The sequence below is a fragment of the Plecotus auritus genome, assembly GCF_963455305.1.
Source record: "Plecotus auritus genome assembly, chromosome: 2".
NCBI lineage: Eukaryota > Metazoa > Chordata > Mammalia > Chiroptera > Vespertilionidae > Plecotus > Plecotus auritus.
In genome coordinates, this window is record NC_137771.1 from 121,595,879 (window position 1) to 121,619,921 (window position 24,043).

The window sequence follows — 24,043 nt, forward strand, 5'->3', positions numbered from 1 at the left end:
GCTTGCTGTCTATGAAATGAGGAAAATTATGGCCTCGCTCCCAAAGGTGCTATGAGAATCTGGTGAGATACTATATATGAAGTAAATTTTATAAGTGCTACAATAATAAAAAGTACAATTCATGGCATATATTCTTTTCCTCCACTTAATAATAAATGTCTTATTACTCATAGTCAAATTTTAAAGTTTACTGAGTTGAAATGCATATTTTTATGTTCTGTTTAGGCAAAGTCTAATTTATGTGTAGCTAAATTCTGAGGAGAGTAGTCAGAGAGGTTAGGGGCTATAGTCCCAATAGCCAGAATAGTGGCTTCAGATGAAAACGTTCTAAACCAAATATATATTTCAAGTGACTCCTGGTACCTTAAGCAAATCTCAGAATTCAAGACCCCAAGTAAAGTTTTCAGTTGCTTGATTACCATTTATCAGAAAGGAAAAAAAGTTTTCCACAAGCTCACAGAAATACTGTTTCTTGTTTTGGAAGAGCCAGCCCATGGTGTAAGCATTAGTATACTTGGAAGTGTAGTTATTCTTTATAGTGCTCTTCACCAGCACCATTCAAATAAAGTCCTCATGATGGCTGTGTGGGCTGCGGGTGAGGGTAGTTATTTCCACACCTCTCCCAATGGAATTGATGTCAGGTTAGCTCCTCTAATGCTCCAAGTCACAGTTTAACCAAACCGTAATTCTATTTAAATTAATGAAATAAGATTGGTACTGAAGAGACAGGTCTTCCTTCAGTTTCATCTCTTACCTTCACTGAGAATTCTCTAGTGAGGTCTTTAATACTGTGTGTGAATATCTCACAGTTTTTATCAACATCAAACCCTTAGTTTCTCATTTTCTCCTTTCATAAAACTAAGAAATAAACACTCCACCCCATACATACATGGTAAAAGGAACTGACATCACTTACAGCTCATTTCATATATGTGTGTGAATACACACATTCTTACATATGGTAACATTTTCTTTAGAGTAACTGCTACTATCAACTTCATTGACATTAATCTTATTTTTAAAATAATGCTTCCCAAGTAATGGGAATATTTGAAACAATAATTCTGGGTTGATGTATAAAGATGGTAAATTGTACAATGAGGAGATATAGTAACCAATGTGTTTGTATTTTTACATTATTCTTCATGTGTCTCTCCTGCCTGTCACATTCCTCAGTCACTGTCCTCTATTGCAGCCCTCACCAGCTTCCTGTCTCGAATGTGAAACGATGCAAGCCCCTCCACAGGTACCCTCATTACCTGACCTGCAGTCTGCCTGCCCACTTTCCAGCTCCCAGCTCCCAAACCGGGCCCTTTGGTCCTGGAATCCCATCTCTCCCCAGCCTACTAGGCAGGCTCCTCACATAGCATTCAAGTCAAACTTATCTTCCTCCTCTTCCCCAAGCCTCCCATGTTTTCCCCATGGACCATGTCAGTGCTCCTCAGCCCCCATTGACTACCTGGTTGCCCATACCTCCAGCTGTTGTATTGCATTTTCTTTGTTTGCCCGACTGCCTGAGAGTCCCCTGCATCCTTCTATCTGCAGAGTCCAGCAGAGTATCTGCAGGCATAATTGGAGCTTGGGTAACATTTGACTTAAATTTAGGCTCTCATGGAACCTGGCTCATCTTTTCCCCTGAATACCCTCTTTGCCTTCTGAAGTGAGGCAGTACAACCTTGGAAGGATAAGAGGACAGGAATTGTCCACTGATCTTGTGTAGACATGGCCAAGAGAAAACACTGCTCCTCTGATATTTCTGAACAGCACACTGTGAAGTGAGAGGGCTAAAGCCGGGAGCTGTGCATCCAGACATAGCTCCACAGGCAATGCCAGTGAGGAAGGTGAGCCAGGTTTAGGAGGAAATAGTCAACAGTACCACCATGCCGATAAAATACAGCTAACAGCTTAAGTGTCAGGGGAAATCATCAGGAGGGCTGGGGGCTACAAAGAATGGGGAATGTTGTCCTATCCTAGGCTCTAGGTTTTTGCCATGCAGGTGTGTGCATATACTGCCACCAGACCATCTGATTTATAAGAGAAATGGATTTTTATATAAAATTGCAGGAATTCTGATTTAATTTTGTGAAAACACTGGGCAGAGCTAATAAATCTTATCTTTGGGCTACAATTTTCTACATGTAGTTTCACTGTGGGGCTGCCCCAGATCTGTCCTTGGGTTTTTAGCCTGTACCTTGTGTGACCTAGAGCCTTGTTACCTGATGCCTGCTCAAAACCTCTCCCTCATTTTGATTCATTTCCCCTAACTTGGTATTTTTCTTTCTCCCTGAAATTGATAAGTTTGTAAGACAAGCTTTGAAATAATTTATAGTATTTTAGAACTTAATGGCATTGTATTTAATTTGGGATGAATACCCCTTCCTGGTGCTGATGTGTTAGGTTGAAACATGTGGAAATATTTTTACAGGTCAAAATGGCGTTTTCATATGGTTCAACCTAGTATGTCAATCACTTGGGAAATTTTCATAATTAGAATCAGGTCTAATGGAAGAAGGGGGGGCAGAGAGGTTTTCTTAGAGTAATTATGAAGAAACAGCAGTAAGATGAAAATATTTAAAGTGCGCCACATACGAGTATCCCTTATGTTGTCACATTTGCCTCCATGAATGGCTTTGCTTGGATTGAGTCAAGTTGGTGCCCACAAGCATTTGGTTTACATAAAAAAGATAGGAATTATGGTATTTGTGGAATTCACCTCTGACATAGCTTTTAATTTCCCACCATTGTTTTCCCAGGCTTAATTTTTTCATGTTTAAAAGGCATTTCAACTTACTTCATATTGAACATCTCTATAAACTGCCTTACTTTGCAGGGGTCGAGGGGATGCTAGGCAGGGTCTAAATAAATAGTCAGGTGAGTATATTAGAGAGAGTGCTTGTCTGGTGTGAACTAAATTGTATTGTAATTCATGGGGGAAGTGAGGGAGACAGCATGGGGCTGGGATGGGGAAGAAAGTTAAGGCTAGAGGTGGTGGGCTCTGCCATGCTGGTTGCAAGATTAGTATGTTGTTGAGAATGTCTTCCAGGATCAAGAAGGAATAGGGAGGCCATCAGAGCAAATCACTTACAAATCAATTTTGAGCACTCAAACTGGTTTGTGTGTTGGCCAGCTGTTTAGAGTCTGTCTGACTTGCAGTTTCATATAGACTGTAATCTGATTATCAGCAGTGTGCATGCTGAGTTCCAATGTGCCTTCATAAGTATTGGGTGCATATCTGAGTCATTATTTCTGGGCCTTAGAATGATAATAGAGATAGAAGGTGAGGTATTGTACTGGTGACTATAGATACTTTTTCATTTTATTTTATTTTATTTTATTTTATTTTATTTTATTTTTAAATATATTTTATTGATATTTTACAGAGAGGAAGGGAGAGGGATAGAGAGCTAGAAACGTCGATGAGAGAGAAACATCGATCAGCTGCCTCCTGCACACTCCCCACCGGGGATGTGCCCGCAACCAAGGCACATGCCCCTGACCGGAATCGAACCCGGGACCCCCCAGTCCTCAGGCCGACGCTCTATCCACTGAGCCAAACCGGCCTCGGCGATACTTTTTCATTTTATATACATACTAGAGGCCCAGCATGTGAAATCACATGAGACCCCAGATCCACTATGCTGATAGGATCCCAGACCCTCCACGCTGGCTGGATCCCAGACCCTCCATGCCGCCGTAAGCTGGACCCCAGCGTCCGCCACACTGCCACAGGGTTGGGACCCCAGATTCTGCCATACTGCCATGGGGGCGGGACCCCAGACCCACCGCGTGAGGCAGAACCCATCAATGCACCTCCTTGGTGACTGGTTGTTTGGTTGTTATGGCAATACAGCCACGGGCTTTTTATATATATAGATATATGGTATATATATTTTGTTGCTATTTGCAACATGAAATTAAAATGAATATTTTAGGGTAAAAGGAAAAGGGAATATTGATGTTTTACATATATTACTGTTTTATTTATTCAACAGTGATCATAACATGCTAATACATTGATATAGTAGTTTACTTTTTGAGGCATCCACTATTCTTTTATTCATTCATTTTGCTACATATAATATGGGTACTACATTCACAGTTTTGAAACAAATCTTTATCTTATTTAAAGTTTTCATTGTTCAACATGCTGGGTTAAAACAACCAAAAAAACAATTTACCTGTGAGTTTTTAAGGTCATATGTTACTCTGAGCCCTGAGTACCATGTACCCAGTCATGACATGAAGGACTGTCCTCTTTATAAATGCATCCAGAAAACAATTAACTTTGCAGTTTTTCTAATTTGTCTTTTAGTCAGTTTACCTAAGTTGCTTTCAGAAGCCCACTGAGGACTTGTTTTCAGTATCGTTTGAGCCTGGCAGGTACAGGAGGAACACGTTTGGACAAGTAGATGCTCCTCCCCTAAAGGTGAGTGGTAGGCCCTGCAGTGCCTGAGCCCAGAGACAGCTTGTGCCCTGCACCATTTTCTAGGATCTCTTCTCTCGACTTGTAGCCTGAGAGTCACACAGCTAAGTGCTCAGGTTGTACTAACATCCAAATAGCCTCCTGTTACCATTTTTCTTTCTTCAGCTAGATTATAAACGCCTTTATAGTGCAGGGAGCTTAGCATTATTTTGTTTCTGCTGCTTTCTTTTAATATTGCCTTCTTCTTTGGAAGTAACCAGGATCTTGATATATTTAGCAAAGGGTGCCCTCCAGAATCATGGACTTGAAAAGGGTTTCTTTCTACTCCATGTCCTCAGCCGAAAGCCTGAGCTGCAACCTAAGCCTACAGGCACACCTTCCCCTGGCAGCTGAAATGTCTATGTTTCTATCTTGTTAGGCACAACACCAGCAATATTAATAAGAGTGAGAGTTCAGCAAATGCTGGCTAATTGTATTGTTTGGGACTATTCTAAATTCAGTTATATTTAATTTATTAAAAGGACATTGGATCAAATTGCAGATCTGTGAGTTACCTGGGCAGATTCCCTAACCCCTCCATGCCTCAGTTTCCTATTTTCTAAAACACTCATCTTGGGATCTATTTGAGGATCACCTGAAGTATCACCATAGTATTACCTCACTCAATCCTTATAAATCTTTCATTGGAGCTTGGCATGTGGTAAAAAGTCAATAGCTAGTTTCTACCTGAGTGGTAGTAAGAATTAGTAACCCCCTTTCAAATGAATGGCAGACATGTGCTACCTGTTGCCCGAGTACTAGAGCTGGCCCAGGTTCACACAGTGTGTGAGGGGGCAGAGCTGGGTTGGCATGCAGCTCCCTAAGTGCTGTTCTCTCCTGCTGCTGCACAAGTTGTGTTCAGATGCCGATTATTACCTGCGTCTCCTTTGGGAAAACTAGGAAGTCACGTAGCTCCAACCTGACTGCAGTGTAATGACTCCAGACAACCGTTTGTCTGCTGCAGCCAAGTGGTGCCATGAATAAATCACAAATCTTCTAATTTTACCTGTTACACGACCCACACTAAAGGTCACTACCAGCACATAGTGAGTTTACTCAGAGCTTTAAAAAGTCATGACTGAGAGAGTGGTTGATGCAGGTAGACATGCTTCAAGGTCAGAGCTCTGCTTCGTACTCGTGTACCACTGAAGCCTTAGTTTGCTGAGCTGTAAAATAGGGCTAACAGCAGTACACACCTTAAAGTTGTGTGAGGGCTTTTAATATAAATAAATAAATATATATATATGTGTGTGTGTTGAAATATTCAGTAGACTTGGACATGTATTAAAACTATAAAATGTGTGTTAGTGGTTGTTGCTTTAATACGTTAGAAAAAGTCATTTAAGTAATTCACAGAAATTAGTATTAGAAATTGCCTTGCCCAGCCGGCATGCTCAGTGGTGGAGTGTCAAACTATGAATCAGGAGGTCGCGGTTCAATTCCTGGTTGGGGCACATGCCCAGGTTGCAGGCTGGATCCCCAGTGTGGGGCATGCAGGAGGCAGCTGATCAATGATTCTCTCACATCGCTGATGTTTCTCTCTCCCTCTATCTCTCTCACTCCCTGCCCTTTCCTCTTGGAAATCAATAAAATATATTTTAAAAAAAAGAAAGAAATTGCTTTATAAGAGGAACTGTGGACTCACTGGTATGAATAACTTAATGGCTGTCTTACACCAAGTGAAACTTAATCATTGCTCTTCATCAAATGCATTTTAGTGTACACTTTTTTATGTACAGTTAGTAAGAGTGTCAATGACAGATCAGATATGCTAATTAGGTATAAGATGGAGAGCAGATGTTCTCTTCTGCCCATATTTGCCATATAAAGAGGTAGAAAGTTTGGAAATTCTGTCAGGTCAGATAGGAGCCTGGTTTTAACCACTGGCCTGGAGCAGGGTTGAGTCTTCTTGTTCATCTTGATGTCTTCCATGTGACTCATCCTCTTCCTTTTAACCACATAGTCATGGTTGCCTCTCCTCTCCCCCCTCTGCCTCAGATGTTCACAGTTGTAGGAACTGCAGTTGGCCCTTGCATTAGTATTAATGTAAAGCTTTCCATCTTGTAATGGAAGAATCTGCAACCTAAAGAGTTTGAGACTTGATCAACGTCATGCAGCTGACTGGTGACAAACGGGAGGACCAGTTCTCACCATCTTTGCCACTGTCCCCTCAGCATTCCTGTGTTTGGTACAAGCCTTGGGTTCTTGATAATATCCCCTGAGGGCCTCTAATGACCATGGAATCTAAGTCCCCCACTTTAATGTGAGGGAAGGCAGTGAGTTCTTAGGGAAGTAAGCAGCTTGCCCAAGTCACCATGATCACTTTTGGCACAGTCAGCACACAAACCCTGGTCATTTTGTTTTCTGCCCCAAACTAAACTACTGCTCCATGCCTGTGCATGTTGTTTGCCCTGGGAACTGTGGGTGATTTCAGCTTGTGTTCACCTCATTTCTGTCCTGCCTTCAGAGCATGCTTTTTTGGGGGTGTGGAAGGAGTATCATGGTTTTCCTAGTTTTTCTTAGTTTGAAGGCATACATTAAATAACAAATGGCCATTCTTGTCTCCCCTATCTTAAATTTTGGTGGCATTTTCTCATAGTATATAGCATGAAATATTATACTATGTTAAATCATTAGATATCAAGGAAGGAAGAATAGCAGGCAGACTGAAGGGCACAGACATCACTAACCTAAATAAAACACATCACTCTCATTTAGCCTTCCTTCTCCCACGCAGATCCCAACGCACTGAGCCCTCTCAGCATGTTGTCTGTGACTGGGAACATTTCTCCTCTTCTCTTCATGAAATAGTTCCCATTTTCTTTCTAATTATGCTTTTCCTGTAGGCTACATTGTTAAGTATGATATTCAGCAATCTAACTGCTCCTCCAACCCCTTATCTTAACCCACACATACATGAATTGCTTTTCAAGCAGGTGTTGGAAGCAATAGGCTTACCATAGGCTTTTGCTGAAGTACTAAGAGACACATCTACGTGATTCCTAACTTCAAGGAGGAACGATATTAACCTCAAACTGGTAGAAATTATAATGAAATAAAATATCAGCAGTGTGTGGCTCTTTCCCTGAGCCCTGCTATGTATATGGTAATATAGAAACAAACTTTGCTCTTCATTTTTCTAGTAAGTTGGAATCTTTAATTAGAAAGAAAGTTGTTAAAAATGTTAACATACCTCATATGAAAGTAGATCCAACTTGGAATATGATATAATAGACAAATCTTAACCTAATGCATCAAAAAGTCACTCTGCCATAGACTCACCTATCTTTTAAAGTCCTCTCTATAACTTAGAAGGGGTCAGATCTCCATGCTTGCTTCTTGTTTTCCACAATCAAGCAAAAACTTCCCTAATGATTTGAACATAAACCAGAACCAGGCCGTTGCTGAGCTGTTTGTCAGTAGCTGGGCAGTTTTCTCAGTGCCTTTTCTGACATGTTTTAACATGATCTCGTAAGGAATTAGAATGAAAATTGCCCTGTTCTTTGTGGTACAATGAAAAGATTGAGATACTTTTATCAAAACGAGGCAATCAGAAAAATCACTGTTTTCCTTCTGGTCTTTTTTTCTAAACATAAAATGTGAGTAAAAGATTATTAAACAAATTTAAGTTTTGGGTCTTGGTAAACAATTACAAGGTACTTTGGATTTGTGATAAAAATTCACTAATAGAAATGATTTCTAGAACATTATTTCCACGTTCAAAGGGACATGCACACAAACACACTGTACATTCTCTGCCTGCCTGCCTGCCATGTGTCCTTCCTGGTGAAGCTCCGGGAAGGACACATGGCACCCGTGTCAAAAAGTGGTGCCTTCCAAAGAGGACTTACACATCATTCAGTTAGCATTCCAATTCCTCCCCTTTCTTCAGACCTCAGATTTCAGCAGAGGTGCAATCAGTCTTAATCAGTGCTGCGTCCTATCAACCACAGCTTTTCAGACAATTTTAAAAAAAGTTTTTATTTACCTTTCATTGCGGTAGCTGGTTGTCCTCCATTCACCTGATACTGGTGTCTTTAAGTTAAAACAGGCTTCTCAACTCTACGTAAGAATACACCTTAAAACTAAGGTTGGCAGGGATGTGGAGTTTTGGGGAAAGCATGAAAAAAAAACATTTTGCTCCCTGCCAGAGAAGGTAGGTGCTTCCCGACCCGTCTTGATATGGTCCTCTGGGCACCTTGCAGAGTCTCCTGTTCAGGAACAACTGGAGCAACTTGCTCTCTTGCTAATGTCAGTGACTCACATCGAAGAGCAGGTGAGATCTGTAGACTGGGGCAGAGCAGTTCCTGAACCAGCAGGAATCAGACGGTGAGTCACCTGAAGGAAACGTGGAGGGCTGGGCCTCAGGATGCCAGAGGACTCTAATGAAGAAGGGATGAAGTGTCAGGTGGGCCCTACGAAATCAACCCAGTGTTTCGTTCTTCTGTTTCTTCTTATTTTTTTAATTTTTTCCCCTCTTTTTTTTTTTTTGGAGGGGGAGGATTTCCTATTGTTAGTTAGAAAATATGCATTTACAGCCTTCTTGCTAATTAATTTTTGGCTCAAAGGAATAAAAATATATTTTATGAAAGACAAATCCTTTAAATATTTTATTCTACATATTATTGAAAGACTAAAATTATAACGTACATATATTTGTAATTGATAACTTTGGAAATCTGTAGTTTTATGCAAGAATCTGATGAGCTCTACAGAGCTGTTTTTTACAAATACACAAATATAAATATTAAAACAATTTTAAATAAAGTTACTTAAGGGGTGAGTTCTCTGATACTTCTGAATTTCATTGTTTGGCGGGGTTAGGGGGGAATCAGTCCTGTCTTTATTAAAAAGATCTAGAAAGAGACTATACCTGGCAACTAAGGGGTGAGGTACTGGCCAGAAAGGTAGGGTAGGCTTAGGCTCAGGGTGTTCAGGGCAGACTGATGGACCAGGTCCTGGCAGCTGCTGAGGAGGGGCCTGAGGGTGAGCTTCAGGCACTGGGGTGATCAGCTCCTTGTCAGGGTTTGCATGGTACTTGGGTCAGCCTGGAATCTCCCTGAGGCCACACTGCCTTGTTTGCCTAGCTCATCAACTGGCCCTGATCCTGTTCATTGCCTTCCATGTCCACCTCATCAACTTTTCCATCATCAGGCAACTCATTGTAGTTCATCTTGTCCTGTCCTGCATGTCCTCTTCATCTTGTTCATCATCCTCCGAGTCCTCTTCACTGTCCTCATTCTCCTCTTCCTCAGCATCATGGTGCTCTGAGGCTGGCCTGACAGTAGGTACCAGGTTGCTGTCTTCGTCTTCGATGCTTTGGAGCCAGGCCTGATGCTGCTGTTCTTGATGAGAAGCTCGGTCTCCTCCACACAGGGTCGGCCCAATTAAAGCCTAGCACCTCCATCACTCGGGCAAGAGTGAGGGCTCAAGGTGGACATGGCGGCAGCTGGCAGCACCGGAAGCACTTGAATTTCATTCTTAAACACAAGTCAGCTTGTTTTATTATCTTTAAAAATCTTTGCACAGTGATGAATTTATATAATCAGATCCTTTTTTTCTTATGTAATTAATTTTAGAACTTTCAGATAAAAGTCTCCAAAGGAGTCCAAAAGTTTCTTGAAGCAATATTTGAACAAATAAGTAAAAAATAAAAATACAATTTTATGAAATGGAATCAAAACCTGTTACTATCGTGGATGACAATAAGTGAAAATAATAATCAAAGATGGAAACTTTTTTGAAGGTAGTAAATCAATAATAGATTTACGGAGTGTTTATTTATGCCTTAAGGAAATAATGGACTCTGCAGTTGGTTTTCTCTCCAAGTTTGACAGAAAAACAAATGTGCTTGATTTAAATACCAATAGTTGAATGTCAAAATTATGTTTCTCTTGCCTTTTCCTAAACAAACAGAAACAAACAACTTCAATTTTAATGGTTTTTCATTCCATTCTTTTTAGGGAGGGTTTATTATGTGTGGATGAGTAGCTAGCCCTAAGGAAAGACTCTGAACAAAAATTATCCAGCTTATTTAATATTTACTCTGCTTTGTGCCATGGATTTTGCTTTTAGCATCTGAAGCCAATTCATTGTAGACCTTAGTTTGAAAGACTTGTCCTTCTTAGGTTGAACTTTTTGCCACTTGTCACTCTGATCCTTACATGGATTATGTACTGCTCTTAATGTGAAACCTAAGTGGCAGAACAACAAATGGCCAAGTCTCTTTAAAAGCATCAGTTCAGAAGGAGAGAACATCCCTTATAGCCTCTATCAAAGTGTTTTGAGCAAAGATTTTCTCTGCAAGTTCTGAGGATTATCACCCCAGATTTCCAGTGGTGTGTACAAAATCACATTAGAGAGCTTATTTGGATAAATATTCCACAAGCTTCTGGTAAAGAAATAAAGGCAGTCTGCTATCCACCTTAAATTTTATTGCATTTATTTATTGGGTTGACTTGTCCTATTTGGGTCAACTAACTATATACTGATTTTTTATGTTAAAGAAAATTCCTGAGTATATCAAGTTGTTGAAAATGTTTTTGATATACTTTCCTACTTTGAATTTGAAGGGAAAATGTTTTGATAATTTAGGAGTATATTTCCTGGTTTTGAGTGCCTTTAAAATAGTCTCTGAAAGGAGGCCAGTGCATGAAGATTATGGTAGGCCTTTCTAAGTTTGAAGAAGGACCTGGAGTTTGAAGAAGCACCTTGACTTTCTCTGTGTTGTTGTTGTTGTTTTTAAACAAAGATCTCCTCATGGAATAAGGAAGGGGCAGTAAGTTGCCCTCTTTTTCTCTCCCTGAAGGTGGCTGGGGATGAAATATGCTTTTTTTTTCCTTAATATAACAGTGGGATTGCCGTATTTAAAAGTTTCTTTGCACAGTGATGCAAATTAAATCTAGTAATGAAAAAGTTAACATTAGGCGTACCCATTCATCTTAAAGCATATTATGCCAGTTGGGACTTGCTAAAGCTGGTCTTACTTAACATTCAAAAAGGAAAGTATAGTACACGCTTAGTCACAAAAAAAAGTGTAACACTTTAATGAAAAGAACAGCTAAAAACCAGCCCATAACTGTATTATTGTTCAAATAACTGAAAGGTTAACCTGAAGGTTTTTTTTCTGTTGATTTTTCTTATAGCAAGTCTCACATTTCATAAGAGCCCCAGGAGACTTTATAACAATAATTATCTTGTCGTTTTGTTAGAATAGCCTATTAAATGCAGGGAAGCTCTTTTAATGACATTGTTTAGCTATTACAAGCCCCACATTTATTTTGAATAAAGGATGGCATCGTGGGTTGTGTTTGTGCTTCTCTACCACCATCATGCTTTAAAAAATGTTTTTTGGTTTTATTTTATTTTTTTTAAATTATATTTTAAAGGGAGAGGGAGAAAGAGATAGAAACATCAATGATGAGAGAGAATCATTGACTGGCTGCCTCCTGCAACCGGGCATGTGCCCTGACCAGGAATCAAACCATGCTCAACCACTGAGCCATGCCAGCCGGGCTATTTTATTTTTTTTTACAGTTTATTTTTTCTTCTGATATTTATTGTTAAAGATGTTAAATCTTCACAAAAGTTGAAATAATATTTCATGTAGATTTCATCTAGAGTTACAAATGGTTAATGTTTTTCACGTATCTGCACACACACACACACACACAAACACAAACACATTTTGGGGGAACCTGTTTGAAATTGCAGTCATTGTGATAAATGCCTCACTCCTAACTGCTTCAGCAGCATTTCCAAATAACAAGGACATTCTTCTACCTAAACACAATACTATTATTAGTCAAGAGGTTAATTTTTAAATACTATTTTTAAATATTTCATCTGCATTAAAATTTTACAACTTCCCAGTAATACCCTTTATAATTTTATTGTTGTGGGATCCAATCACTGGTCACCTATTACATTTGGTTTTACTGTCTTTTAGACTTATTTCTCCTTCAGAACAATCTCTCTGCATTAAAACAAAAAAAAACATTTTTCTTTAATCTCCTTGGCTTTTGAAAATTGCTTCGCTCTGTATCTACTAGGTCCATCCTGTGGGATGTGTAGTAAGGGGATTCTTTTAAATGTTTCTGAGGCAATTATCCTGAAGTCACCATTGGGGTTTAGAATTTTGAAGTCCAATAGGAATATCTATAATCTTGTTTTGGACATAGATCTGGTTCATGGATCACTAATCACAAAGTCAGGATATCCAAAGTCACTATTTGGTGGGGGAAGGGATATATTGAATGACTCATTCACCTTTTTTTGGTTTCAGCATTATATAAAACAAGGATATTAGGTGAGAATCCAAAACCTTATTGATTTTTCAAAATGTATTCTTGAAGAGACAGAAGCAGCCACTGGTGTGGCTCGGTGCTTGAGTGTTGACCCATGAACCAGGAGGTCACCGGTTCAATTCCCAGTTAGGGCATGTGCACGGGTTATGGGTTCGATCCCCGGTGCAGGGCATGCAGGAGGTGGCCAGTTGATGTTTCTCTGTCATTGATGAGAAAGACAGAAATACTCAAGTAGAGAATGTATTTCTGAAATCTTACAAGAAATGAAAATTAAGTTATATTATTGGTAAGTCTTTCTAAATTCTGGAATGAACTCTTTTCCTACTTGCCCCTATTTAGTGGGAGACATTGGCAGATATATTATCAAGGCTTTCTTTAGTCTTCTAGTCCAGGGGTTATCAACTGGTGGTCCGTGAGGTCTGAAAGGTTGGCAACCGCTATTCTAGTCATTCCCCTTGCATGTGGTTTCTTCCTCTCTCCTCCCTTCTTTATTGGGCTTCTCTGTATTGACATGGATCTGGGCTCAATGTCCCCTCCTCCAGTGTTGGTAGGCATAGCATTTGTATCGTAATTTCATTTTTCTCTGTCACAATACTCTCAGATGCATTTATTTCTTCTTAAAGGAAAAGGCACATATAATGGGCCTCTAAAGCTCTGTAGTACGCTAATTCATTATTACAAAATGAAGAAAAGCAGGGTCTTATTGAAACATAGCTCATGATGCTCTGTCTTGGATGCCCTGTCTTTTGCATGTAGCCAGAACAAATATTGTATTAACAGATCTTACTGTTTCATCTCTCTGTACAAGAAAGTCACTCTAATTGTGGCTCACATGCAGTGGCTGAGAATTTGTGCTGAGTATAATTATTATAAACCCTTTCATGTTCTCTAGCTGAGATTGATATCTTTATGTCCCTGTGCCTAAATTACTGTGTTTAACCTGTCATTTGAAATGATTTGTATCTAGTAGGTCTTTTCTATATAAAGCACTTACATTTTTCTGGTATGAGAACTTCATGTGTAATGGTTGATTAAAGGGGAGGATGGGTTGAGATTGAGTTTGGAGATATGCCTGCATCTGCTTCCTGTTCACATATCCATATTCTCTCCTGTGCTGGCTACTTGATCCATCTCCTCACTTTGGAAATTTTGTTTGTGAGAGGCAGTGATAGGAGCCCAGTAATGGGTCTAATAGACTCCAATGTGGATTTCATCCTTTCCGCTTAACAGCTTTTTTTACTTTGGGCAAGTCATTAATATATCTGAGCCTCAATTTCTTCTGAAAAATAAGCATGGGAATGGCTCCCTTATAAGATTGTAAAACTTAAATGAGATAATGTACAGGGTAGTTAGTACCTAGTGAATAGTAGCTTTTGTTTTGTGTTTTTATTTGGTCAGAAGGGAGAGGGAGAGTGAATAAGTGAATGAATGGGGGTGCCTGTCTGAATGTAAAGTTGGAATGATTAAAAATTGAAAAGACTTCTTAACTAAAAAGTTAAGTAATTCCATAAAATTTTGGCAGCCCTTAGTCAGCTCTTGGATTTCCTTTAATGGTGACCCGATGATTGCTTGAAATACTTTTTATTCTTTCTTTATAGCTTTCTTTGCTGAAAAGAAGGAAACTAGGACTGGCTTATTCAGACTACCTGAAATTATGGGAAAGTGTAAAATCTGAGGCCAGAATATGTGGGGGGAGAGAGGTGGTCTCAGCTGGGCACTGCATTCAGGTCAATGCTTCGTTCACTATAGTTCAGAGTTAAATAGAATAAAAAAGATAAAAGTAGAGAGTAATGTGATGTAATTTTAAAGCAAAAGGTTAATATTTTAAACTGTAAAAGTACTCAGATATGCATGAGGTGAAATTTTTTATCTTTCTTTTTTGTCACTCCTCCCCATGTTTTCAGCTTGCATCCCTACCACTTGGTGTCCCATCTCCCTCCCACTCCTCTTTTTCTATAAATACTTTATACTAGAATGAATGGGGTGGGGGGTGGGACTCAGAAACCCAGGTAATGTGGAGCCTGAAATGTCAGCACACGACCTGAATGCAGTGCCCAGCTGACCCATGCTAGTTTCTCTCGGTCATGTGGCTGTTCCCACCATTGGATTTGCACCTCTGCTCCGTTTGCTGGTTCTCGTGGTGCGTTCTTACTCTGCACTGCACCGGAGACACAGGAGAGAGCTGCTGTCCTGGTCTTAGACACCCTTAGGGAAAGCCAGAGTAATACAACTGTTGTTTTTCTTCCTTGGAACTCTTTGAAACGAACTTGTCCTTTATGGCAAGATGAGAGTTGCTTGTAGCCTCTCATTTCTCTTTGCAAACTGGGGCTGTATCCCACCTCCTTAAAATTACCACTGACCTCAGAGTTCTACATCCAACACACTTGATATTTCCACAGTGTGTGGTTTTGCCGACTATCACTTTCTCCTTGAATCTCTCTTGCTCCTTGGTTTCCAGTACACCGGGCCTCCTGTTTCTTGTTTTAACCCACCAGTCCCACCCCCATCCCAGTCTCACGTGCCTCCTCCAGATCCTCTTGTCTCCTCTGTCCATGGGATTTGGGTAACATGGCCTCTGAAGTACCCAGCTCATTCCTTATTCTCTCCCGGTCTTAGAAAAATTTCCCCTGGCCTCAAATCTAGCCATGTCTTCAGAGCCCTGGATCAGTATTTTGTGCCCTTCTGTCCAGCTTTTGTCCGCTTGACCTCACTCTCTCACTGTGTTTCACATACAACATATCCAGACCCTGCGTCTCAGTCTTCTTTCTTCATGATTCAGCGCTTCACCCAAGCTAGTGATCTTCAGAGCAATGCCATTCAATTGGGGGCAGTTGGGATGGGGATTATGGACCCACTGAGAATACATGTTAATCACATCCAGTTAACATATAATCTCCTGTTCTCTAGGGGTCTTGGACTCAAAACCTCTCTGAACATGTCACTGAGGCCCATGTCCGATTTTCCCTGGGCTGTTGCCTGCATAGATGGAAGACCTTTTCAGTTGATCTCCTGACCTCAGTGGCTGTTCTTCAAAACCCAGAATTATCCTATTGCTGACAAATTGACGTTCTTCTAGTGCAGCACAATAGAGGACGTAATGCTTCACTTCAGAAACCTTCAATGGTTCTTAGAGAAATGCAGACAGTCATGCAACAGCAGGATTCTGCGCTCTGTCCTGGCTCATCGTCTGATTCCCAGGCTGCAGCCTCAGACCCCCAAAGCCCCTCATCATCCAGCCCCAGCACAATGCCCTCCTCAACCCGCGCCTTGCTCAATATTGCTCTCTGCCCAGCAGCGCTCCCTTTTGAGTGCTCAGTTTTCTCCTTTAAGGTTCAGCTCACATTTCCATTTTCTGCGAGCCCTTCCTCAGTTTCTCCATTTGCAGTCAGGTCCCCTTTCATCTGAGCTCCTATGGTGAGTTAGTACATCTCTCATACCGCTTAACCACATTCGGATTTACTATGGCCTGTGTGCCTTACCAGATTGCAGCTTCCACAGAGGCAGAGGGGTCTGAACTCAAGTGCACGATGAAGAATGACTGACCAGATGAACCCATGAATCTGCTATTTGGGATTTTACTCCTTTCAAGAACTCTCAGTGCTGGAGGCCCCTAAAGTACTCACAGCACTCATAGATCGAACCTAAAGTACTCATAGATCGAACCTTTCATACCCCTGAGGTTGTTGAAGCTCATTTGCGTGGAGACCTCTTCCTCCCTCTGCAGGCGCCACCTCCTTGCCATTGTCACTGCTGGGCCCACTGTCAACCCTGGAGGCATGCAGCTTGTCCTACCTGTCAAGTGGTGGAGCAGAGCCTCTGCGTTGCTGGTGGGGGTCACAGGCACTGTGGACGAGGTATCTTTTACTTTGTCCTCAGACTTCTTTTCATTTCTCCCCGAGTCCTGTAACATCTATCTCGTAGTGTTGCAATGGAAGATAGCAAAGTAGTAATCCTTGTCAAGTGCAGAGCATGGTGCCAGCCACAACAAGTGTCCAGAAAACAAGCCACGCTGCTGGGTGAGGTCCTGGGAGGTTCTGGTAGCTTCTAGGTCAGGCCTAATTGCCTGGCGGCACCTGGGCTAGTTATGGCCCACACAGGAATACTGCATTGTTTTTGTGGGGTCAGAGAATAAGGGGGTGGCTACGGAAATTTTGAAAATCATAGAAAACATAGGAGAATGGATTTATGAATTCTCTTGAACATTAGAAGATTTGAAATTATAAATATAGTGTTTAAGAATATGAGTTTAGAGGCAAGAATCTGAATTAGAACTCTAGCCCTGCTCTTTATATGCTGGGTGACCCCATGCAGGTTGCTTAACCTCTGTTTCTCAACTTCTCTATCTCTAAAATGGAGATAATAATTTCACTTTATAGGCTTCCTGGTATTACTAAATGGGACAATGTAGTTAAAGCTCTTGGTACACAGTAAGTTGTAGGTAATGAGTGTAGCTTTCATTGTCACTGATGCTGGTTTTACTACTGTTATTGCTACTAGTTAGCCACCCTGGACTCCAAATCCCTCCTGTGCCAGCAGTTGGCACTGGATAGTAGATGCCTCACAGTGGCGTATGGACTTTTAAGGTAGCCTAGTCCTTGCTATGGCCTGCCACCTTATATCTGCCCCACTCTCTCAATAACAATTTTGTGTTTCCTATTGACAGATGCCTCTCTTGGACATGCTTGTTCAAGATGGCTGTGTGTAAATCAGTCTGTATGTAAGTATGAACCGCAGGGAACATTTATCTTAGTGGTTCTTCACGAGTGTCCCAATCCGTAGCATCAGTGTCCCTGGCAGCTTGTGCTCAGCCCTCACCCTTGAATCAGAAACTCGGGGATAGGCCTAGCAGTGTCTTTTAAGAATCCCTCCAGCTGGTTCTGGTACCAACTAAAGTTTGAGGACTACTTTGGTTTGAACACAAGTGTTCTCTATTCATATTGTCTGTATTTGGTTTCATGTAAATTTTAAAATAGTGGGTTTTGTTTTGGGCACTTTAAGTAGTTTGTGAGTTCCACATGTCCCTTAGCTATGCTCCCTGCTCCTTGAGGTATTAGACCAGTGGGGAGTGGGTTCTTCCTCTGGAGGCTTGTTCTGTTAAGAGTCATGTGAACTTCGACCTTTTAACTTGCTGGAGGAATGAGTTTACCTGGGGGTAATGGCCAGGCATTTTGAGAAAGAAAGTTATGGAAGGAGCTGCTTTTAAATGGATATGAAATACATAAAGTGATAGTTTTAATAAGATCGAATAATTCTTTTAAGATTCTAATTAATAACTTTACATTGGCCATCTAACTTCTTTGGTTTTGGAGTTCTCACTGCTTGTCTGCCTCCTCCTCTCTCGTTTACAGTAGACTTTCTTGGTTTTTCAAGAATTATTCTGTATGAGGCAATACCCTTTCACCCTACCCTCTGCCTGCCTTAGGGATAGTCAGAAGACCTTTTCCAGTAATAACAGTTATATTTCACTTTTCACAAAAGTCCTTAATTGTGCTCTAAGCTCATACACTATATCAAAGCTACTTTAAAAAAAGAACCACACACACACACACACAAAAACAAAAACAAAAAAACCCCACTATCTTTTGTGTGTCATTAATGGCTGTGGTATAGCATCCCATTCTATAAGTATTCCAGAATTTAATATTTTGATGCCAGTTTGGGAATTTGTTCTCAAATAGTTGCTTTGCATTTTGTATGATTTTAAGATGGCTCTACTATGCCTTTTCTTTAAGTTCTTGTTAGATTATTCTACACACCAGGTACTCCACTTTTATTTATGATGTTATTGCAATAGAATTAAATATTTGTGTTTATGGAGGACAGATTTGCTATTGAAACTTTATCTTGGAAGACCTTTGTAAAAACTGTATGCATTATCCAGATGCAGTTTTTTATAATACTGTATTAGAGTCTACTCATGAATATGTAAAGTATTCAGTAAAAGTACTGTGTATTTAGTGACATCACTAACAATTTCCGTGATCTAATTCTTTTATTTGAGAGAATGAAACTGAGACTTCAAGAGAACTTTGTAAAAGGAGAGTTTGGGATGTTGTAATAGACTGCAGTTACAGATTTTACTTACCTCAAACCAACAGTACATAGCTGGAGCATTTTGCCAATAGTTTCAAACTGATATGTCAATAGACATCAGTCCTCCAGCTATTCAGTCATCCTGCTTCCATCATGAGCACTCAGTAGAGAACCCAAGAACAACCCCACTTCCCCAGCCCCTGTGTCCAAGCTGTAGGAACTCAACTGAAAAGAGCTTTCAATAAATGTTCATCATCTTTTGATAATGAAAACACCAGTGAAAATGGACTTTCCTTTTTCTTTTCTAGTATGTAAAAATAAAGCCAGTTTGGTGTATTATCAAACCTTTATTGATTGCACAGTGAGGCACAATCTCTGCTTCAGAAGCCCACGTAGCTTACTTACTTACACCTGCGGGGGAGTCATCACAATGCAGTGGGAGAAGATCAGCTATTGAGGCATGATAGATAGGGAGGGTTGGGTTTGAGATGGTGCTGGGAGGTGGGCCAGATCGTATTTCATGGACGAGGTGATGGCAACGCAGGGTTTTAGGGAGGGATAAGAGTTTTTTTGGTGAGTCAGAGGTAAATTTACATGTGCAATGGCACAAGGGCAAAAAAGGAGCCTGGCATGTTCAGGTTTGTAAGAGTGTAACGTTCCAGGAATGGAAAAGCAGTGAGGTGATGAGGCCGGAGTGGTGGGCAGGTTCCAGGGCCTCAGTGCTTTTGAGGAAAAGGCCTGAGATTCACCAACCAATGATAACGCTGGAACTGGAGGCACATTTACAGAGCGTGAGCATTCTGTGCATTCTCTCTAGAAGTTTTAAGTTGGCATCTACAATACCAGATAACCATTTTGTAGTTTTTTTTAACCACAAAGGTATTCAGGAAAAACATGTGGAGGTAAATAAGTACAAGTAGGGCTCCATCCTTTGAAAAATATCCCAGTATGGATGTTGCTGGTTGTGGGTCAGCAGTTTCATCTATGTATGTACCAAGAATAGCATAATATTTTGATATATTCTATTTAAAACATTTGTAACTGAAGGTCTGTGGGAAGTATTGTGGGATTTACCAAGAAAAAATGACATTTTCTGTCTTCAAAACACATTTTTCTTAGAGAATCCTAACCATCTTTGGGGGATGCAATCAAGAGTACAGTGTACTGGTAAAGGGAAATATGCAATGAGGGCCCTAAAACATACCCCAACAGTTGGAGAAGCAGTTATTTTTAACCAGAGTGGGAGGCAGGAGGATAGAGGTTGTTGCCCAGGAAGGCTTTGCTAACTAAGCACATTCAGCCACCATTAGAGGATTTGCTGGGCAGAGGGAAAATTCTAAAGAAGAATACAGTATTTTTGCCCTTGAATTGTATGCTCTTGGCATGTGAGCAAAGTGTTACAGCACAGTGTTTCGTGTGGCTTAATTATGATGCCCGTGCCTCCTATGGTCAGTTAGAATAACATGGAAAAGGCTCTTTGTAACTGTAAGGAGCTTTCAGCTCCCCAGATGCTTCATATGTAGCATCCTTTCAACCCCGAGGTTTCAGCTTCACCAAAGGACTTTCAAGGTGGTTTTGTTTTTCTCCAAAAATTCAGCAAGTATCAACATTTTTGGAATACAGAGTCGGAGTGCTGTTTGAATTATGTGTATAAAACAATGTGAGAAGGTGTTATGGAGGGGAGGTTTTTTTGGAATACACATTTATCCACAATAAATCTTTTCCAAAATGTAAGTGAATGTTCTAGAAAAGATGACCTCTAGTGGCCACTTGCTTTCTGTTGCATTCTCTTAATGATACTTCATTCTGCTTATGAATACATCTATGTGGAATTAAATTTATATAATCCTTTCTGTACATCAGGATAATAAAATGTAAGAAAACATTTATTTTAATCCTTTTTTATTGCTTAAATGTTATTTCCAAATAAATTGTCTTTTGAAATTTAGTCCATAAATAGAAGTGAGCCATGATAAAGTCATCAGTTTAGGGTTATATTGTCTGTCTGACTGGTCTGATTGTCTTGGGTTGATGCTGTAATCTTTCTTCCTCTCCTGCACAATAACCTTCTTGTGAAATTTTTACATAAAAATATATATATTAAGGGATCCATACAGATGTTTGTTGCTGCCAACAAGAGAGTTGTTTCTTTAGCTATAAACAGTTGATGTTGCAGTCTACAGTCAGTCTTACTGTTGGTTTGACTGTGAGTATATGGAACTCTGGCAAAATGAAATGGAGCAAAACACAGAAAGAAGACAGCCACGACAATAAACACTTTACCTTCCAGCTTCCTGTTGTTTTTGCTATCCTTACTTTTCGACTTTCTGTAAGAATCATATACTTTTTTTGCAATCACCACGTAAAATAGAAGCATTAAGGCAAAAACTGTCCAGAAAATGAACTGGGATATGTAATTGACCGCTTGGTGCCACTTCAGCCCCAGAGGGCTCTTTAAGGAGGCACACTTTTTCACAGTAGACGGTGTCATCTTCTGGTTGCTTAAGATTATGTTTGGCAGAGAGATGAGGAACAAAAGGAACCACACGAAGGTTGAGACTGTTTTTGCAAAAGCGGGTTTTTGTACAAAGAATTTTCCAAAAGGTCTGATGATCTTGAGAAATCTGTCAAAGGCAATGAGGCCCAGAAGAATGATGCCCACATACATGGTCTCATAGAAGATGACGGCGGAGAAGCGACACACGAAGGCTCTGAGTTGCCAGGGTCCCAGGTGTGAGTCGGAGAGGATTTTAAAGGGAAGCATGAATGTCATTACCAAGTCGGCCACCAGAGTACTTTTGAGGTAGATGATGAAGGTGGAGGAGCTGGGAATGTGAATGAACACCCACAGGGCCAGAGTGTTCAGCGAGATGCTGGTGAGGAAAACGACGGTGTAGATGGCTGGGAACACCAGCTGTGCTATCTGCGTGTCCCTGGGGCACTGCTCAGACCCGTTGAAGCCCTTCGTCACCGTGGCGTTCATGATTTCCAGTGTCAGCTGTTACAAATAAACACATACAGACACACAGTAACACAAAGCCTTTCATGATTTCAAAATACTGTTTTCTGAAAAAACAGACTTTAGGTTTGTGGCATATTAATACCTCTGTATTAACATTATCACATTCAATAGATCGGTGGAGAAGGCACAGCTTATTCAGGATTTTTAAAGCACATAATATGTTTCTGGTACTTGTAACATTACCATTACTCTCAGCATTATGAAATCCAAATAACAGGTCCTACCCAATTCGCAAGTGCTACTCTTACTAATGTTACATTAACATTCTACAAACTCTAGATTAGGAGCATAAGGAATTCTATAATGCACAGTGATCTGACATCAATTAGTACCTCTTAAATGGCGTTTTGTTTTACTGCCATAGTAAGAGTAGCACTTGCGAATTGGGTAGCACCTTGTGTATAGTCTACCATTTATTTATAAGGAAGCACACGTATAATAAAAATTGAAACTCACCTTTGTTTGGGAGGAGGCTCGCTCGCTGTCTCCTGCTTGAGGCAGTCATTAGATCAGTCCCCGAAGAGCGTGTGAAGCAAGCCCTTCTGCTTTCTTAAACCCACTTTCCTTCCTCATTTCACATGTGTAACGTGATCTATTGGAATCTCTTCACATTCAGACCTTTGGAGGGTTTTCTAATAAGAAACCTCTTTTATTTCAAACGTGCTCTTCATCTACTATGACTTGCATAAATTAGTTGCCATTTCTTTGTATTTTCCCATAGTGTAACTTTCCTGCAGCTTAATCTTGTTTACCTACTTGTTTAATGAAATTTTTGAGTGCCTCTTGTATATAGTAATGGGAGGCAGAAAGATAAAGAAAATAACCCCAAATTACAAAAAGTGTAATAGTTGACTCTAAAATCAGGTAGAATCATTATCTGCATCCTTCTAGACTGTTTTCCCCAGAAGTTTGTGTTCAGTATGATGGCCTGTGTATTTCTATAAACATTTATCTTGGTCTTTTGGTCTTTCCATCTCTGAAAGAGAAAATTATATATTTGCTAAGAGTTAAGGGCTAATAGACCCAGAGTTTTGGAGTCAGAATCCCACATCCACCAATTACTGTGTACTAGGTCATAGACAGCTGATTTGATGGCTCTGTGCTGCAGTGTCCTCCTCTTGGGATGGTTTCGTAATGGTGTACACACACCCTATACTCTTGCTCAGGGGATGAAGTGAGGGCCTGGAATAGTGCTGGCTGAAAAATGTTAGTCACTCACTGCCTTGGTGTGGGAATTATAGATTTAAATGATGACATACTATCTCATTTACTAGAAAACCATTTTTGGAAATCTTTCCTGTATTTGATGTTATATGCGAAGTGCTATAGACTTCAGGAATTTTATCCATTAATCAATCTTGGGCCAAGATCTACAAATTTTTTTTCTTTAAGATCTCTTCAAGTTTGAAAGAGTAATTGCTGTTTTTTTAAAAAATATATTTTTATTTATTTCAGAGAGGAAGGGAGAAGGGGAGAGAGATAGAAACATCAATGATGAGAGAGAATTATTTATTGGTTGCCTCCTGCATACATCACACTTGGGATTGAGCCCGCAACTCGGCATGTGCCCTGACCAGGAATCAAACCCAGGACCCTTCAGTCTGCAGGCCGATGCTCTATCCACTGAACAACACTGGCCAGGCTAATTGCTGCTTTTGTATAGACAAAAATCTATAATACAAATGTTATCTTGCCAGATAGGTAAAGGGAAAGAGGAAATTTAGAGATCTTATGAGGGAATGTGGAATTCTCCACAGTGAGGTTCACTTCATATTTTGTGCTACAAGTTTAACCACAGAGCTGGAGTAGACTGTTGGACTGGGATTCTTAGAATAAAACTTCATTATCCACCAGACATTTTAAAATATGAGGCAATGGGGTGACTGATAATTTTGCTTGGAACTAACCTATGATGACACAGTTTTAAAAAAATGTGTTCTACTCAAATTAATTCTTGGAAATATAGATTCTGAATTTCATTAATGCAATGGAACATAATTTAAACATCTTTTTTGTTTGCTTTATTAGAGAGTAAAAACAAGCAAAACTTTTTAGTTTTATTTTTTAAGTTGCGGGATTTGACTTACATAATTAAGTGTACATTTTCTGATAGTGGTAAACTCATTGAAGATTTGGAATAGTTTCAGTTTAAATAAGGGAAATGCTGAACGAATTCATTTCATCATGTAAAAACTGGAAATCATATTTTGGTCAAATTTC

At 40.1% G+C, this 24,043-nt stretch overlaps 2 protein-coding genes and 1 pseudogene across 3 annotated transcripts in view; 1 reads left to right on the plus strand and 2 right to left on the minus strand.

Annotated features, from left to right (window-relative positions):
* The window catches only part of MED12L (mediator complex subunit 12L), a 411,338-nt gene that overhangs the window by 274,741 nt on the left and 112,554 nt on the right, over positions 1-24,043 (plus strand). The gene's annotated exons all lie outside the window — the stretch shown is intronic.
* On the minus strand, positions 9,546-9,903 carry LOC308242609 (anaphase-promoting complex subunit 15-like; annotated as a pseudogene). The gene has a single exon. The product of its transcript is annotated as an anaphase-promoting complex subunit 15-like (transcript).
* On the minus strand, positions 20,695-22,368 carry P2RY13 (purinergic receptor P2Y13). The gene is made up of 2 exons (XM_080653809.1): positions 22,280-22,368; positions 20,695-21,799 (listed from the first exon to the last, which is right to left on the minus strand). The coding sequence occupies exon 2, from the start codon at positions 21,782-21,784 to the stop codon at positions 20,783-20,785; it is 1,002 nt and encodes a 333-aa protein (XP_080509935.1). The 5' UTR covers positions 21,785-21,799; positions 22,280-22,368; the 3' UTR covers positions 20,695-20,782.

Bases quoted from the DNA above. Each gene is read 5' to 3' on its own strand.
- P2RY13 (XM_080653809.1), bottom strand. From the start codon at position 21,784: ATGAACGCCACGGTGACGAAGGGCTTCAACGGGTCTGAGCAGTGCCCC.